This window comes from Cheilinus undulatus, linkage group 24 (genome assembly GCF_018320785.1).
Source record: "Cheilinus undulatus linkage group 24, ASM1832078v1, whole genome shotgun sequence".
NCBI classification, from domain to species: Eukaryota; Metazoa; Chordata; class Actinopteri; order Labriformes; family Labridae; genus Cheilinus; species Cheilinus undulatus.
The window spans coordinates 10,567,479-10,585,408 of record NC_054888.1 but is presented as its reverse complement, the minus strand read 5'-3'; the positions used below and the strand labels follow the sequence as shown (position 1 = coordinate 10,585,408).

General features: G+C 39.5%; 1 protein-coding gene across 1 annotated transcript in view; it reads left to right on the top strand.

Moving 5' to 3' along the window:
* The window catches only part of anos1a (anosmin 1a), a 32,152-nt gene extending 14,668 nt beyond the window's left edge, over positions 1 to 17,484 (top strand). Inside the window, exons 3-14 of the mRNA XM_041781406.1 lie at positions 3,939 to 4,004; positions 4,179 to 4,401; positions 7,267 to 7,451; positions 7,784 to 7,913; positions 9,616 to 9,821; positions 12,233 to 12,359; positions 12,860 to 12,967; positions 13,053 to 13,141; positions 13,226 to 13,397; positions 15,098 to 15,327; positions 15,921 to 16,062; positions 17,432 to 17,484. Coding sequence (XP_041637340.1) covers positions 3,939 to 4,004; positions 4,179 to 4,401; positions 7,267 to 7,451; positions 7,784 to 7,913; positions 9,616 to 9,821; positions 12,233 to 12,359; positions 12,860 to 12,967; positions 13,053 to 13,141; positions 13,226 to 13,397; positions 15,098 to 15,327; positions 15,921 to 16,062; positions 17,432 to 17,484 — 1,731 coding nt within the window. The remainder of the gene's footprint in view (positions 1 to 3,938; positions 4,005 to 4,178; positions 4,402 to 7,266; positions 7,452 to 7,783; positions 7,914 to 9,615; positions 9,822 to 12,232; positions 12,360 to 12,859; positions 12,968 to 13,052; positions 13,142 to 13,225; positions 13,398 to 15,097; positions 15,328 to 15,920; positions 16,063 to 17,431) is intronic.
* Positions 17,485 to 17,930: the final 446 nt, after the last annotated feature.

Genomic DNA, 17,930 nt, shown 5'->3' with positions numbered 1-17,930 from the left:
GCGTTCCCATCCACATTGTTAAAATTACCAAATAAAAGTAAACCTGTTTTTTAAAAATTGGTTTACTTTTTTGAGCATGAATAAATTTTATATATATATATATATATATATATATATATATATATATTTTGCTTTGATAAGAGTGGTTATAATCCAGGTTTAATGTAAAATATGGTTGTTAAAGCTTTACTTTACAATGTACCTTGATTTTCTGACTTAAATATAAATAAACAAGCTGGGGGTTTGAAATATCTCCCATCAGGGTTTGTATTTTGGAGATATTCTGCCACCTGATTTAACACTTGAAACTTTAATTTATCAGGGTATTGACACATCCTCGTCCAGCTCTTAATCTTTGATGAGAAACTCGTTGAAGCTGGTTTCTGAGTGACAGCCCATCTCTTTGGCTCGTGACCATTTGGCCCCCGGTGGTCCTGGTGGACCCGGGTGGTAATGAGTGCTTGTTAATCCTTCTGTCACTATCTCCTCCAGGCAGACAGCCATTTGCGAGTGCCAGAGTTGATTAGCAGCACTCTCCCACACAGCGTTGCTTCACTGGAGCTCTTAAAGAAGAGCTTAAGATGGCACTACTGTAGCATCGGAGCCGGCGACACTGATGTCTGTGCTCACAACCTGGACAAATGGCGTTGCGCAAGCTGTAACGGGCGTCTTTGACCAACTCTTGGCACTCATTAGTGGACTTCAGCGCTCCCTGCAGCCTTGTTGGGATGTTTGTCAGTGAGCCAGACGTCCCCCTTCTTGTATAAAACTACTTGTGAAATAATTTGTTCGCTGTCCGCTCCTTGGGAGAAGTCTGAGGATGTTTTAAAGGTCTGGAACGCTTTCAAAGAGCGTGCGAGCTGTTGAAACAGGAAGCCGGAGACAAACACGGAGCCTGTTTGCTCTCCGAGGGCTTCGTCTGGGCAGCAAATCAAACGGCATCGAGTGAAACAACATTTTGCACGGTCAGCAGAGAAGTTGTTCGCTCCATTATCTCCGCTTGGTCATGGAGGAGCGCTGCTGCCAAACGCACAGTCACTTCCTGCGACCTGAGCGAACAGCTTGCACCTCAAACCGATTCCAATTTAGTCCTAAATTCTGCAGGCGAGACAAAAATATCTTCAGGGACTGAGGTGCTTTCTCAAATCTCTTTCATCCGCATCTCAAAGTTCTCCCCGGTCAGCTCTGCTCGCCGTGCTGAGGGATGAAATGCTTGATTTCAGCCTGAAATGGAGCGGAAAACTAACCAACACTGAGGTGACGCTGGGAATGGCGCGAGGGAGGGAGCGTCGGCCTGGATTAGCGGGCGAGTTCTCCCGTCGAGAGCAGAGAGGGGAGATGGGAGATGGCAGGCCTGGTTCAGAGATATCAGACATGCTTCATGGAGTCATCATCACAGACGAAGAGGAAGAGCTGGACTTGATGTGTGCAGGTTTCCATCCCTGCTTCACTCTTACCCCCATCTCTGAGACAATGAAGACATTGTGAAGCTTCTGAAATACCTTATAAATGCTCTTAGCTCAACAATTCAACCGTTAAAGGAGCATTCCAATGCACATGTGTGGAAATGCATCCAGATATGTATGGTTAAATAAAAGGCATTGCAATAGTGGCAAATGAAAAGCTGCAGTCGTATGCATTTGATAACAAATGTTTTCTGATTTTGGAATGTTTTTGAAGGAATTTGTGCCCATTCTTTCTGTAGAGCATTTTAGTCAGGCACTTATGTTGGACGAGAAGGCCTGGCTTACAATCCGCATGCTCAGTGAGGTTGAGGTCAGGGCTTTGTGTGGGCCAATTGAGTTCTTCCATGAGACTTGCCTCCACAGGAGATAAGGGACCTAGGCCTAACCCTGAAAAACAGCCCCATACCATTATCCTTCCTCCACCAAACTTCACAGCTGGCATATTGTAGTCAGGCAGGTCACATCTGCCTAACTCAGACTTGCCAAACAGGACATGTTTTCACTGCCTCACAGTCCAGTGTTGGTGTGCTTTACACCACTCCATTCGATGCTTGGCATTAGACTTGGTGATGTGAGGCTTTGTGCAACTGCTCAGCCATAAAAATCCCAATCCATGATGGTCCTGCTGCAGTTTTTGTGCTTACATTAATGCCAGTGGAAGTTCAGAACTCTCAACTACAAAATTAGCAGAGCGTTGGCAACTTTTACACAATCCTTGACCCCTGTCTGATTTTACGTGGTCTTCTGCTTGGTGGCTGAGTTGCTGTTGTTCCTAAATGCTTCCACTTTCTTATAATATCACTTAAAGTTGACTGTGGCATATCCAGCATGGAGGAAATTATATAAACCGTCTTATTGCAAAGGTGGCATCAATCACAGCCCCACACTAGAAGCCTCTGAGCTCTTTAAATGCTTGCCATTACCAGTGAAGCATCCTTCAATGAAACATGTCGGTGTTGTGGACTTATATTGAGGCATTTCTTTCAAAATGTTAATATGTAGAAGTGGTCAGGCTATGACTGACCCTGTTCAGATGTTTCATATGAGAGTTACACCAACTTCCTGTGAAATGGCGAGATATCAAAATGCTTGCCGTTACCAGTGAAGCATCCTTCAATGAAACATGTCAGTGTTGTGGACTTATATTGAGGCCATTCTTTCAAAGTCAGAGCTTAATAGATTCAGGACAAGAAGAATAGAAATAGTTTATTTATTTAACTTCCTGCTGCCAGTTCAGGGCACTTGGATTTGATGTTTAAATGTAGGTGGGACCAGTCTGACATTGTGTCGTGGAAGAAAATTTCACAGGACACAGAATAATCTATCCATAAGTTATAAAAGTCATTTACCACTATAAAAAAGGCCTTAATTTGAAATTAAGGTGACGCTGGTGAACTTCATGTTAGGATTTTGGAATGGGTCCAAGAGGCTTTTTTGTGGGTCTGATAGTGATGCATATGCAGACCAAAAATCATACGCCTAGGTTGTAAGGTGTGTGGGGGCTGATTGTTTATTAAAGTGATCTAGGGTGAAAAAAAAATCAGAATTGAAGCATTAGGACCATACCGTGGCTCCGCCCTATGGTGAACACTCAAAATATTTATAGCATTAGATGTCCAACTTGTTTTGAATCAGCAAAAAAATCTGGAGTCCATCAGATAAAACCCCTTGGAGTAGTTCGCTAATATAGCCAAAAAACTGCGAAATTTTCCCTTTACGATCCCCAAAGGGGGCGCAGTGGAGCCACTTATTGTTGCATATGTACGAAACTACCTAAAAACGAAGTGTTTCACCAGGACTGATAGGTGAGCAAATTTTGTTGAGTTTTAGGCATTAGCAATTTATTTGATGGACTGAGCCCATTTTGCTGGCTCTTATAAGTACATTAATATGCATCAGATAACAAGAGCATTTTACTGACTTCAAAGCATTACCTCATCGTTTGATCATCTTTGTAAGTTACATCTGAATAAAACATGGAAAGATAATCCAGACTACTCATCATACCTAGAGATGCTGCAATGACCATAGGAGCGTATTATTTCCCTCTCTATATGATGATCTAAACTCTTGAGACAAGCTTTCTCAGAGTTTCCATCCCCTCTATAACTTTCCCACTCATCTCCTCGTCCTTGTGAAGCTGCTATACATCCTCCCCACTGTTTCTCACTACAGCATGAAATTACAATCGGTATGCAGTGGCTCCCCGGAGCCTCAGCTGCTTACTGGTGCAGGATTCAGCTGTGTGGTGCACAGGACCAGGCTGTTAATGGTGACGTGATCCAGAAACAACCAGAGAAGGACGACGGGCGTTAACTTTGACTCACTTTTTACTGTGTACTTACATTGGCAGAAGCTTGGTTGACTACATAACCTTTGACTGATTATTGGTAATGTAGCTGACAAAAAGGATGGTAAATGCTGGACTAATGTGTGATAATTGATTGATCTTGGTGGTTTTTGCTTCCACAGTGCCTGGAGCCATGCAAAGACTCATGGGAGATGAAGAGGAAAAGCAACTGCAGAGATCTATGTGAGGTACGCTCCAACACACGACAGATATTTTCCAGTTTGGCTTTACAATAAAATTAAATTACTCGTAGGAAGATTTACAGAGAAGGTCCAGTCATTGGTTAATCAGTATTCCTGGCCACCATTACACCATGAAGACAAAAGAACACTCCAAAAACTTGTCTCCTTCTCACCTTCCAGCGGGTGTTTCCTAAGAAGCACTGGGAGTGCGTGACCAGCTGTGAGTTCCTCCAGTCTGTGTTGGCGGTGAAGCAGGGCAGCTGTCCTCCTCCAGAGAGAGCCAGCGGTTTCGCCGCCGCCTGCGTGGAGAGCTGCGACCACGACCGGGACTGCTCCACGGTGAAGAAGTGCTGCTCCAACGGCTGTGGGCACACCTGCCAGACCCCCAAAGACCTCTACAAAGGTGAGCAGGAGAGTCAGAGCTATTCCCCGATCATTAAAATTCTCTTTAAGACGTGTATTTTTAACCTGTGATGTCCGCTTATTTCACCTTATTTCTGTCACGAACAACTCAAACTTCCAAAGCGCCTGATAAATTTCTTCCTTGGCCCACATATCCTCCTCTTGACTCAAAAAAGAGAACTAAAACTGCTCCACAACTGTCAGTCAGTACATTTTTAATATAATTTTTCACTTTAAAGATGTTTTTATTATAAATAATTTCTGGCATTTCTCACTGTGACAGACTTTCACTGTCATAAACTTCTTGTAAACCTTAAAAAAGACGTCACTCTGCCTCCCCCGGGCCGTCCCTCTCATAAACGATGTGGAAACTGTGTCGCTAACAAACACAGAGCGTGAGTCAGGTGGAGTTTGTCCTACTTAGGCCTCCGTTGTCGTAAGACGGATCAAAGCGAGCTGAGGAGGAGGATCAGATCCTGAGAGCCTGCAGCGGGATGTTTGGTTCACACCGCGCTGATGGAGACGCTGATGACGGGAGAGGAAGCTCGTCTGAGCTCCGTACAAAGTAAAGACTTGAGTCTCTGCAGGACGGAGAGACGCCAGGTGACCCCGCTGACAAGTTTACGTCCTCGCTGAGGGGATGCAGACGACGTGTCACAGCAGATGGAGGTTTAGAACAAGAGATGAAGAAGTGATTCACCTAGATGATGATACAGTAGCCTGGAGAGCTCAACATGATAAAGGAAAACATGCACATTGGAAGATACGCCAGACGACATAACAAACAACCAAATATAGCAAGGTGCATCAAAATTCTGCAATGCGTTTGAGGACTGCAAGCAATATTCAAATGCTGTTGAAGGGTGTGGAGACATTTTCAGATCACCAGAGATGTTCAATAAGGTTTAAGTCAGGGCTCTGGCTGGGCCACTCTAGATCATACACAAAGTTGTACCTAAGCCTTCCTCAAGCAAAAAGTGATGACAAAAGGGCTGAACGTGACAAAGACAAGAGGAAAAATGGGAAAAAAATGACAATAATAGGATAAAAGTCCCATGAAGACGTGACAAAATGGGCGTTAGGTGGCAATGACAGAAATGGACAAAAAGAGGAAATAATGGTTATAAGTGACAAAGAAAAGTGGCAAAATGGGAAAAATGTGACAAAAATGGGTTGAAATGCAATAAAGAAGTATCAAAATTAGCATCTAGTGGAAATACAAAGGCAGAAATAGGCCAAAAAATGCTTAAATTGGTTGAAAGTGGCTAAAAAATTTACAAATATAAGCAAAATTCAACCCAATAGTGTCGGAAATGGGTAAAAGGGGGGGAAACTGGTCAAAAGTGTCAACCAAACTGGCAAAAGTGGGAAAAAGTGCCATGAAGAAGTGGCAGAATCTAATGGTAAAACAGTGGCAGACGTGCACAAAAATGGTCAAAATTGGCTAAAAGTGTCCAAAAAGTTGCAAACATGAACAACAAGCAACAAATTAAGATAAGGTTTGCAAAATACAGCAAAAATGGGATACAAGTGCAATATAGAAGTGGCAAAATGGATGCCAAGAGGCAAAACAATGACTGAAATGGACTAAAAGAGGGAAAAAATGTTTAATAGTGACAAAGAAAAGTCGCAAAATTGGGAAAAAAGTGACAAAAATTAGGATAAAGTCCCATAAAGACATGACAAAATGGGAATTAAGTGGCAAAACAATGACAGAAATGGACAAAAAGAGGTTAAAATGGTGAAAAGTGATAAAGAAAAGTGGCAAAATGAGAAAAAGTGTAATAATGAAATGGCAAAATGGGAAAAACGGGCAAAAAATGGATTGAAATGCAATAAAGAAGTCTCAAAATGGACATCTAGTGGCAAAACAGAGGCAGAAATAGGCCAAAACGAAAGGTCAAAATTGGTTGAAAGTGGCCAAAAATTTACAAATATGAGCAAAAATTGACCAAATAGTGTTGGAAATGGGTAAAAAGGGGGAAAATGGTCAAAAGTGACAAACGAAAGTGGCAAAATGAAGTGGCAAAAATGTGAAAAAGGGGCAAAATTGGAATAAAAGTATTATAAAAAAGGGGGTAAAAATGGGTTTCTAGTGGCAAAACAGTGGCAAAAATGGACTAAAAAGAGCAGTAAGCACCAAATTTAGAATAGTTTGGGAAAGGTGACAAAATAAAGCAAAAACTGGATTAAAGTACCAAAACAACCTATAAAAAAGGGCAAAAAAAAAAGTTGCCAAAGATGGACAAAAATCATAAAGTACAACAAAAAGTATAATAAATGACAAAATAGTGCCAAAAAAAGTGGCAATAATGGGCAAAAAGCTGCAAAATTGGTAAAATTAGCCAAAAAGGGGTAAAAATGAGTGAAACATGGTTTCAAAAGCAGCAAAAATGGGATACAAATACCAAGAACAGCTGGCAAAAAAAAGGCGTTAGGTGGCAAAACAGTGGCAGAAATGGTAAAAAGTGTAAAAAAATGTCAAAAGTGACAAACAAAAGTGGCAAAAGTGTGAAAAAGTGCCATAAAGAAGTGACGAAATGGGCGCTAGGTGGCAAAACAATGGCAGAAATGTGCATAAACCTTCCAAGTTCCAAATAGCCCATAAAGCCATAAACCCAGACCAGTGGAGGGTAGCAATGATGGTCGTCTTTCTGGAACAATCTGTCCATTCATCCATCTGTTTCCTTCCACTTCATCTATTTTATAATCTAATTTTTAAAGGGTACATGAACATTAAGCAGAATTGTGTCCCTACAAAACCCAAAAATCTTCTTGTCATACATCCTCCCCTCATTTTTATTTTGGTAGAACTGTTTAATTGTGTACTTCCTGTTCTGCCAACGACCCCCTTTCTCTCTCCTAGGTGCTCCTCTGAAGCCGAGGAAGGAGCTGACTTTCAAAGAGCTCTCCTCGGGTCAGCTTGAGGTCCGATGGTCGTCCCGCTTCAACATCTCAGCCGAGCCCGTCGTCTACGTCCTGCAGAGGAGGTGGAACTTTGGCATCCAGCCCAGCGAGGACAGCGCCACCTCCTGGCAGCTGGTGGCACAGGTTAGCTCACTGCAAAACATTCAAGGTGTTGAATCTAGACAATCAAATGACAGCAGAAAGAGTAAAATATGCTGCAGAAAACAAGTTGTTTATGATTTTTTGCATAATTTGAGGTCAGAAATGCTCTCAGAATGCACAGATTCTTCTGTAACTACCTTAGAACAGAGGAAATATCTACCAAAAACAAACTATTACTCCTTTGAATTCAGCTAAAAGTTGAAAATATTGATCAAAATGACCAACTTCCACTCTTTCTGTCAGGCAGGATAATTCCCCCAGACACTAATGGTTTAAACTTTTATTTCTTCTTCTCTTCCTCTGATCAATCTCAGACGACGGAGCAGGGAGCGAGGCTCTCGGACATCCGACCCGGTCGCTGGTATCAGTTCAGAGTGGCTGCTGTGAACACGCACGGGAGCAGAGGTTTTACCACGCCCAGCCGACACATCCACTCCAGCAGAGGTTGGACTTCATATCTTTATGGTTGATCATTCAAGCGTTTATAATGTTTATCTGAAGGGGTTCAGGACAAGTTCAGGCTTATAATTCTGGTGAAACACTCTGTCTAAACTCTACCCTAGTCACATGCCACTTGCAGCCACTTTAGCTCCCAAGGACGAGTTTTTGTCCTGTAAGCAGACTGTTAACTCTGCTTTATTAAATGGTTTGTTATCTGATTTTACAGGTCAGGTTTCAATATTTTAATCCTTGGCGCCCTAAACCTTTCCAAAGACCGCCCATAATGGGGGATAAAGGGGAGAGCCTGGGCCCAGCCAAACTGGGGGCCCATGGAGGTCATCAAACATATGGTCCATTGTAAAGTTAATCTGTGATAATCTGTGATTTTAATGGAAAAAGGCAAAAAATAGATGAAAAGGAAAAGAGGCAAAAAAATAGACAAAAAAAGCTGCAAAATGTGTTGAATTGAAATACAAAAGTGGCAAAAATGTGAAACAAGAGCCTTAAAGAAGTTGCTAAATGGGCGGTAAGTTGCAAAACAGTGACAAAAAAGGCATACTAGTGCCATCAGGTAGTGAGAAAATGGGCATTAAGGTGCAAAACGGGGTAAACGTGGCCAAAAAGTTGCAAAAAGTAACAAAATTGGATTAGGTTGGCAAAATTGGCAAAATACAATAAATATTGGACTAAACTGCCAAAAAGAACTGGAACAAAGGAAGGAAAAATTAAATAGTGGCCAAAATGGACAAAAAGTGTAATAAATGGATAAAGTGCATGGAAGGGTTGATAATGGGTGAAAAGCTGCAAAATTGGTTAAAGCGACCAAAAAGGGGTAAAAATTTGTGAAATGTGACAATAAAAGTTCAGATGTGACGTACAAAAAAGGACAAAAAGTGTTGAAAAGCACCAAAAGTGGAATACAAGTCCCATAAAGAAGTGGCAAAATCAGCATAAAAAGCACCTGTTTTCACAGGAAAAATGTAAAACAGTGGAAAGATGGGTGAAAAGCAGCAAAAATGGGTAAAAAGAAGCAAAATAATGGCAAAAAAAGGCAAAAGCAGAAAAAGATGGGTTAGAGGTGGAGGGCAAAATTAGTAAAATACAGCAAAAATGGCAGAAAAGTTTCAAATAGAAGTGGCAAATATGGCCAAAAAGCAGCAAAAATGTAAAAATTGGTGAAAAGCAGGAAAAATGGATTATCCATCTGTCCATTTTTTATACCGTGTATTCTGTTTGGGGTCATGGGGGGCTGGAGCCTATCCCAGTTGTCACTGGGTGAGAGGCGGGGTACACCCTGGACTGGTCACCAGTCAATGACAGGGCTGGAAAAATGGATTAGAAGGACAAAATGAGCAAAATACTGATAAAATAGAAGTGGAATAAAAGGGGGAAAAGCAGCACAAATGGGATACACGTGCCATCCAGTAGTGGCTAAGTTACAAAAACAGAGGCAGAAAGAAGCATAGATGGGTAAAAAGCAGCAAAAATTGGCGGAAAGCTACTTAAAATGGGCCCATTCTTTGAGTTTTCAGGGTACCAGCCCTGCCCTTAGCCTAAGCCTAACCAAAAGTTTAATGTTAAAGTTTTAGCAAGTATTTCTGTTCAAATGTGCCAAACCTCACGGTAATGGTCTGCTAGAGGGGGAGCCTGGTATCTGATTTTACTTGTTTGTGGAGAATTTTCAAAGTCATTGTCGCTCTTTCAGACCCTTCCAACCCCCCTGCCCCCTCTGAGCTCAGAGTGTCCAACATGAGCTTCGGCCCGGGTCGGGCGGTGTCAGCTCGGCTGCAGTGGAGCGTGCCCGATGACCTGGACGTCCCGGTGCATCACTACAAAGTGAGCTGGAGCTGGACGGCAGCCGGACAGCCGGCGGCGTCATCGCTGACCAAGAGGAGGAAGACGATCAGAGAGGTGAGGACAGAGAGATGGATGTTATCTCCATTTTTCATGATGAATCTCTCTCTTAAAGGTAAAAATCATTGCATAATTGCCTGTAAAGATTCAGTGAAAATCCCAGTGTCAGTTATGTAATTTGTCTGAAGGTCTTTTAGGTCGATGTGATTCCTTTTGAAGCATGTCTCAGACGGCTCACTGGTGTGTTCAGACGTTTAGACCCAACATAGAGGAGACAGAGAGTACGATGTACATGCTGGGGATTTAAACAGACAGGTCACGTTTAGCATTCAGACTGGGCAAAAGATTTCAGTTTTTCCTTCAGACATCAGCCACTCCGACTCTGATATTATTAAGGTTAACTCGGTATTCCGTTATTTATTATGTGTTAAATACAAATTTGCCTCCCTTGGAGAATTTTCAGTTTTTATTCTTTAATACTGCTGCTGGGAAAAACATCCACTTACCAAGACCCCTGACAGTGCGGGCATGCCACTTCCCCACCCCACAGTCAAGGTCGCTTTATAGGTCTTAGAGGTCTTCGACCAAATGCCCCACCACAGAGGTCAGCCAGATCTTCTTGGAAATTTCCTCTATTTTGCCACATTCATGTTACCCTCTACTTTCAAGAGCTTTCAAAGGGTCGGCTGCTGAGAAGCATCCCAGTGGCATGATGCTGCCACTACCATGCTTCACCGTGGAGACCCAAGAGAGAAGAAGAAGCAACACATTGGCACCAAAAATCAATATAGATTTTTATTGTTTCACCAATAAAACTCTAAAAAAAGGGATATGCATGCTTTTCTTATTAACCCTCTGGCATCACTTTGATTTACTACCCTTTAAAGCCATTAAGGACAAAAATGTCCACTTCCAAAGAACTGCTACAAAACTTAACAGACTGATATGTTTTCTGCTTTTTTGCATAAATCTCTTAAACAACCTCAGCTGTGCTCAAAACTACCAAACATTCAATCATTTTGAGGATTTTAACCCTTTAAATGCCAGTTTGATTACTTAAAGATCAAAAAATGTGGTTTGAATGGGAGTCAATGGAGTCAACTTGTTTTTGTCAACAAGTGACTCGAAAGGATAGTAAATATAAAATCGGGTGCTACACAAAAACTAATAATGCATCAAAGTCAATATTTTGGCTAATGATTGACATTCCCAGGACTGATTTAAAAAGAAAAAAACCCAACCCCCCCAACATTAGTTATCTGGACAGTAATTACTGTTTTATGTGTTTTTTTTTTTTAAGAAAAATATGACTATCCTGTAATCAAACTGGCATTTAAAGGGTTAAAATCCTGAAAATTATTCAATAACCAATTATTTTGATTAGAACTGAAGTTGATCAAAAGATTTGACCAAAAAATGCAGAAATAATATTAATGTGTACTATTTTTATGCCATTTTTGGAAGTGGACATTTTTGTCCTTAATGACTTCGAAAGGATAGTAAATTTTAAATCAGATGCTACACAAAAACTAATAATGCATCAAAATCAATATTTTGGCTAATCATTAAAATGTCGAAGCTGGATTTAGAAATAATGCCCCGGCCATCCAACATTTGGTTGAAGGAAGATATCACATTTTTTCATTAAAAAAAAAAAAAAAAATGCTCAAAAATCCTCAAAATGAATGAATGTTTGGTAGTTTTGACTACAGCTGAAGTTGTTTAAGAGATTCATGCAAAAAAAAAAAAAAAAAAAAAAAAAAAAGCAGAAATAAATAGTAATCTCTTAAGTTTTTATAGCAGTTTTTTGGAAGTGGACATTTTGGTCCTTAATGGCTTTAAAGGGTAGTAAATTTGTTTCTTCGTGATTCCCTGACCTATTAGAGCAATTGAAATTTGAATGCAAAAATTAACATGGAAAGAAACTTTGTTGCAAAAAATTAGACCATATGGACCAACACAGCCAAAATGGTGAGCAGAGAAAGAGGAAAAATTTGCCCAAATGGACAATAATGTCCCTAGTGATGCCTTTGTCTTCATGGTGTAATGGTAGCCAGGAACACTGAATAACAAGTGGCGAGACCATCCAGACACAGCTGTCTTTTTACATTCGTTGCACTCAGGTGATCCCCATTTGACTAATCGTGAGACTGCTAGCACCAATCCCTTTGACGGGGAAATATTTATGTAATTACTTAATTTACCTTACATAATTTTATTTAATTGATATTACTTTGTAGAAATCTGTTTTCACTTTGGCATTAAAGAGGAGATTTTTTATAATTTTTTTTGTAAAAAATGGCAGTTATATGAACTCAACAAAGGGCAAAACATCCAAGGAGATTAATACTTTTTATAAGCACTGTATTCAGTAATGTTAATGTTACCTTGCCAGTTTTTGTGTATGCTATACTAAAGTGTCACTATCTCTCTTCCTCTGCGTGTTTGTTTATGCTGATGTTGTGCAGAGCCACGTGGAGCTGGACAGCATGCGTGCTAACAGAAGCTACAGCGTGGAGGTTCAGGCTGTCTCATACTGGGGTCAAACTCAGCTCAAAGGGCCCCGGGCCATCCTCCACTTCAGCACACAGCGAGGTACGGGGTTTATTCTTCCTAACAGCAGAACTAAATGTTTCTTCTGCTGTCGTCTGATCTTTGGATGACTTTACTCTGCTGTTTGGGTTTTATTTTTTTTTTTATAAAAGTGAACCTTTTCGGGTTTAAATATCTGAAAGAGTTTGTTCTCTCCTGCTGGGACGGCAAATCTTTGATCCTCTCAGATGAAACCTGAACATTTAACACTCAGAAAAACTTATCAGAGCAGAAAATCTTTAGAACGCTAATCCAAAATGTCAAGTTCATTTCAAAGTGATGATGTGACAACGTGCAAAAGAATAAAAGCTTGCATTAACTAAAAGAGAAGAGTTTGAATTCATACAATGACTGAAGGGATTCCTTTGAGTTTTAAAGGTGGAAAAAACATTCTTAACCTTAACAAGCCTGCTAAAAATGAAAGTCAAGCACACATTTTCCTGATTTATCTTTCCATTTTATGGACCTAAGCTGATTTTAAATATATTACATGTGTTTTAAAGCTTCTAGTGCCCTTCCAAGAAACCCCACAGGAGATATATTAGACGTTGGGACACCGTTTTACCAGGATGGACAACTGCGAGTTCATGTTTACTGGCAGAGCAGCACAGGTATGTGTTTTTCCTAACAGGCTTCTTCTTTTAGGTCGTTGTTTTAGATGTTATGTTAAAGCAGATCATTGCCTTTCTTTGTTAGATCCTTCAGTTGAATATTACAGAGTCCAGTGGAAACCGGAGCACTGTGCACACAACCAGAGTAGAGCTATGGAGAAGACAAACACACGGGTAACCCTTTAAAACACATTAAGCTGTATGTTTTGCACTGAAAGAGCACATTCATGATAATATTTCTGTTTTTTTATAACATAGGATAGATTCGTGAGCCTGCAAGGCCTCCTCTTCTCCTGCAAGTACAAAGTCCTTCTGCAGCCGCTAAGTAAGAGGAGTCGTCCCCCAGCGGAGAGCGCCGTCTTCTTCACCCCGTCCTGTGCCGCCATCCAGGCCAAAAGCCCAAAACCAATAACCTGCTATGGAGACAAAGGTGAGAGAAATTAAGGTTAAATGTTAAGCTTTAAATGTCCAACTTTAATGTCAAAGACACCCGTGTCTTAAAGGGCCAGCCACTGCTTAATCAGTATTCCTGGCTACCATTACACCATGAAGACAAAAGAACACTCCAAGCAACTTGGAGTAACAGTTATAAAAAAGTAAAAGTCAGGGGATGGATACACTTTTTTTTTTTTTCAAGGCACTGAACATCCCCATCAACCCATCATCAAGAAACTACACAATAGAGACGCACATGGTTAAATGGTTGAATGTTTATCAAATTAGCTGAAGCAAGATTCACGAGTCGGTTAAAGTAATTGCCTATATTTTTTATTTTAATGAACCTCTCACCTTTTGAAGCCGCTGCTGCTTCAGTTACTAGCGGCTGACTTCCTGTCTGAGCTTTCCCTCAGCACTTCACCAGATGTAAATATGAGAAGCTTAGCTGTTAGCGTAAAGTAGGAACACCACAGTAGGACAGATTTTTTAAAGAAATAAACAGAAATAAAGTGGTATGTTGGCTGTCAAGGGTTGAACTCCCTTATTACAATTTAACCAAAGTGAAAACAGGCCACATATCAGAGCAAAATCTGCAAAGAAGAACAAAGGCTGGTGAAGCTAGCTGCTATAGTGACTTAGCTACAGAGACTATGCTAGAGCTATGCTTCAGAGACTATGCTACAGAGACTATGCTACAGAGACTACGCTACAGAGACTACGCTACAGAGACTACAGTACAGAGACTATGCTAAAGACTACACTTCAGAGACTATGCTACAGAGACTAAGCTACAGAGACTATGCTACAGAGACTATGCTACAGAGACTAAGCTTCAGAGACTACGCTACAGAGACTACGCTTCAGAGACTATGCTGCAGAGACTACGTTACAGAGACTATGCTACAGAGACTAAGCTTAAGAGACTACGCTACAGAGACTACACTACAGAGACTACGCTACAGAGACTATGCTACAGAGACTAAGCTACAGAGACTACGCTACAGAGACTATGCTACCAAGACTAAGCTTCAGAGACTACGCTACAGAGACTATGCTGCAGAGACTACGTTACAGAGACTATGCTACAGAGACTAAGCTTCAGAGACTACGCTACAGAAACTATGCTACAAAGACTTTGCCACAGTGACTATGCTTCAGAGACTACGCTGCAGAGACTATGCTACAGAGACTATGTTATAGAGACTATGCTACAATGACTAAACCATAGAGACTATGCAACAAAGACTACGTTTCAGAAACTACACTATACAGACTGCCTTAGAGACTACACTATAGTGACACTGCTACATCGGCTACAATATAGAGACAAAACTACAGAGACTATGCTAAAGAGACCATGCTAAGGAAACTACACCATAGAGACTGATATCAATCTGCAAAGAGGAACGAAGGCTGGGGAAGCTAGCTGCTATAGTGACTACGCTATGGAGACTATGCTACAGTGACTACGCTACATAGACTTCTCTCCGACTACGACATAGAGACTACACTATAGAGACCAAGCCAGAGAGACTACAATATTGAGACAACTCTACAGAAACGACGCTATAGAGTTTGAACTACTCGGAAATGAAACTACACTATAGAGACTACACTTTAGATGTTATGCTGTTGAGACCACACTATAAAGCTGTCTTAAATTCATTCTCTCCCCCATGTTTTTCTCCACAGCACCCCCTCAGAAGGTCCTGATAAAACCAGCCAACCTTACCGCAGCCTTTGAGGTGAGAGTAGGAAACCTGACGGCCATCTTTAGCTGGGATTTGTCCCCTCCCACCTCCTACCAGCAGCTGACGGGTTACCAGGTGACGTGGACGGAGGTTATCCCAACAAACCGACCGAACAACGTCAACGACAAGTTTCCTCACAGCCTCATCTCACAGTCTCAAATCCTCCCTCCGGTCAGTGCTCTCATACGTACATTTCTAACCTCGTCGTCCTTGACTTCTTTTTCGCCTTTTCTATAGCTGAATTATGTACTAGTGACTTTCTTTTGAACTAGAATGACCTAAATATGAGCTGAGGCTTCAAACTGGAAAGTCTTTGCAAAAGCTTGAGCAGATATCTGACCCCAATCAGCTTCATGTTTGAGTAATAATCTCTAATTAAAACTCTAAATGGCAGACACACCCATCTGTGAGTCACAGGAACTTTTAAAGACACACATTCTGCTCCAAATAAATCACCTCTTGGATCTCAAAACGGCTCCATGATGGATGTTTTGAAAACTTGTGTGATCTGAATATCCCTCTCTGATAAAACATCCCACCCCATCATCCTTTATGTTCATTGGTTGACTTTGAAAAGTTTTGTTTTGATCTGCTGTCTTTCTTTTCTCACTTTCTTTCCTTTTTTCAGTCGTCAGATTTTGTTTTCTCTGCAGATGAATCTCCGGCTTCACTGAGCTAACAGACATTTCTAAAACCCTCAAATAGCAGCTTCTTTCCAATTTCACACACCTCGATCAGGTTTTAAACATTCTCTTCTCTTTCAGGACACCAACGTTCTGGTGGTGTCGGGTTTACATCCTGACAGTCTGTACAGGCTCGAGGTTCAGGCCATAACAGCAGATGGAGAGGGTCCAGCAACATCCAGAACTTTCCAGACGCCTGGAAACCAGAGCAGGCTGAGGCACAGTGAGTAAATGAGAGATACTGAAAGTTAAGATATGATAGATAACTAATGAAATAATCAATATCAAAGGGTGGAGAAAAATAAATTCACAGAAAAGGAAAATCAAGAGCAAAAAAGTTATCAATTAAAAAACATCAAGAACAAATAATGAAAATGAAAATAAGATGATTGATAGAAAAAAATTATAAATAGAAATATTATTATGATGAAAAAAAGATGAAAGGAAATCAAAATTAAAAAGTCCTTATTCATCTTTCAAAACTCTTGAAAATAAACAATAAGAATGATGAAAAAAACATATTAATACTATGATAAAAATAGAAAAAACAATAAATGATAGACTGAATGAACTAATGAATTGATCAATTAATATGTTGATAAAAAATGTAAAAACAACAAAAAAGGTTTAATAACATTTTCATAAACATAAAAATAGGAAACACTCATATTTAAAAAGAAATCAAAACAACAAAATAAAAAATAAAAAGAACATTCTTTTATTAAAAAAATAATAAATGAAAGAATTAACAAACAAACATAAGAACAAAATAAAAACATTAACACTTATTGAAGATAATTGATCAATATTATTAATAAAAACAGTCTTTAAATTAAATTGAAAAAATAATCAATTAATGTATTGATGAATGAATATATAAAAATATAAAAAATAAATAAATATTATAAAACAAAAATGTAAAAACATATAAATAATATAATGATAATAATAATAATAATAAAGAAAGAAATGCAATTAAATAAATGAAATAGATCATGTGTAAGAAATTTGAACAATAAAAAAAATTGTAAATAAATATTATAATTTAAGACAAACATTTTTACATAACTAATGAAAACTGTGAAAAATCTAAACTTTGAAAATAACCACAAATTAAAAAAAAAAAAAATTAGTAACTAAATTAGTGATAAAGGTAAGCTTTTTATGATATCATAACAAAATAAAATAAATGTATTAAATAAAATAATAAAATTTGAAATAAAAATCAATTAAAATGATTACAAAAATAATTTCTTAATTAATACAAATTTTTAAAAGTGGTGCAAAATAATTTTTATTTCATAGTTATTTAAACATAGATAAAAATTAATAATAAAATACTTCTGAAATGATAAAACAATTGATAAGACATACAGGAATAAATAAAATACTGAGCATTATTTTTAGATCATCTTTATTATATATTTTTAATGATAATAGTTAATGTAGCAGTGTTGTAGACAGGACCCCAAGGATGATTTGTTTGTAAAAACCTGCAGCATCTTCATCCTGTTCCACCTTAACTGATTTTATTGAACACAGAACGTTAATAGCATCGACTTCATCAGATGTTTTTCTCTCTCCCCAATCAGGACCGAGGATGAGGAAGCTTCACCAAAATCTGCCCATCATCGAGAGGCACTGAACCAAGACAGCCAATCAGCACGCACCAAACCAAGACTCCTAAACTCAGGACGACCGAGAAAGCACGGAACAACAACGAGCCTCTCTGTGAACTCTAAATAAAAGTTTCAATCCTCCACTGTCTGGAGTTTGAACATCAGTGAAATAGTCGATTTCCTGACCTCTGCACGAGCATTTAAGAGTGAACCAGCAGGTCTGATTTAAAGCAGAAATCCACACTGTAACAGCCATGGTCTAGATCATTACACTGACGATACAGCTGTAATGTTTATGCAACTTAAAGAAGATCTTCCCTTTGACCCCCGCTGAGAGAAAAATCTCAGCTTCTGTGTGTGAAATGTGGGTGTGCTTAATGATAGCATGTAGATAAAGTAGATTTAACAGTCATCTGACCTTCAGGGCTGGGAAAGATGTTTAAGAGACGTGATAATATATGACTTTCTTTAT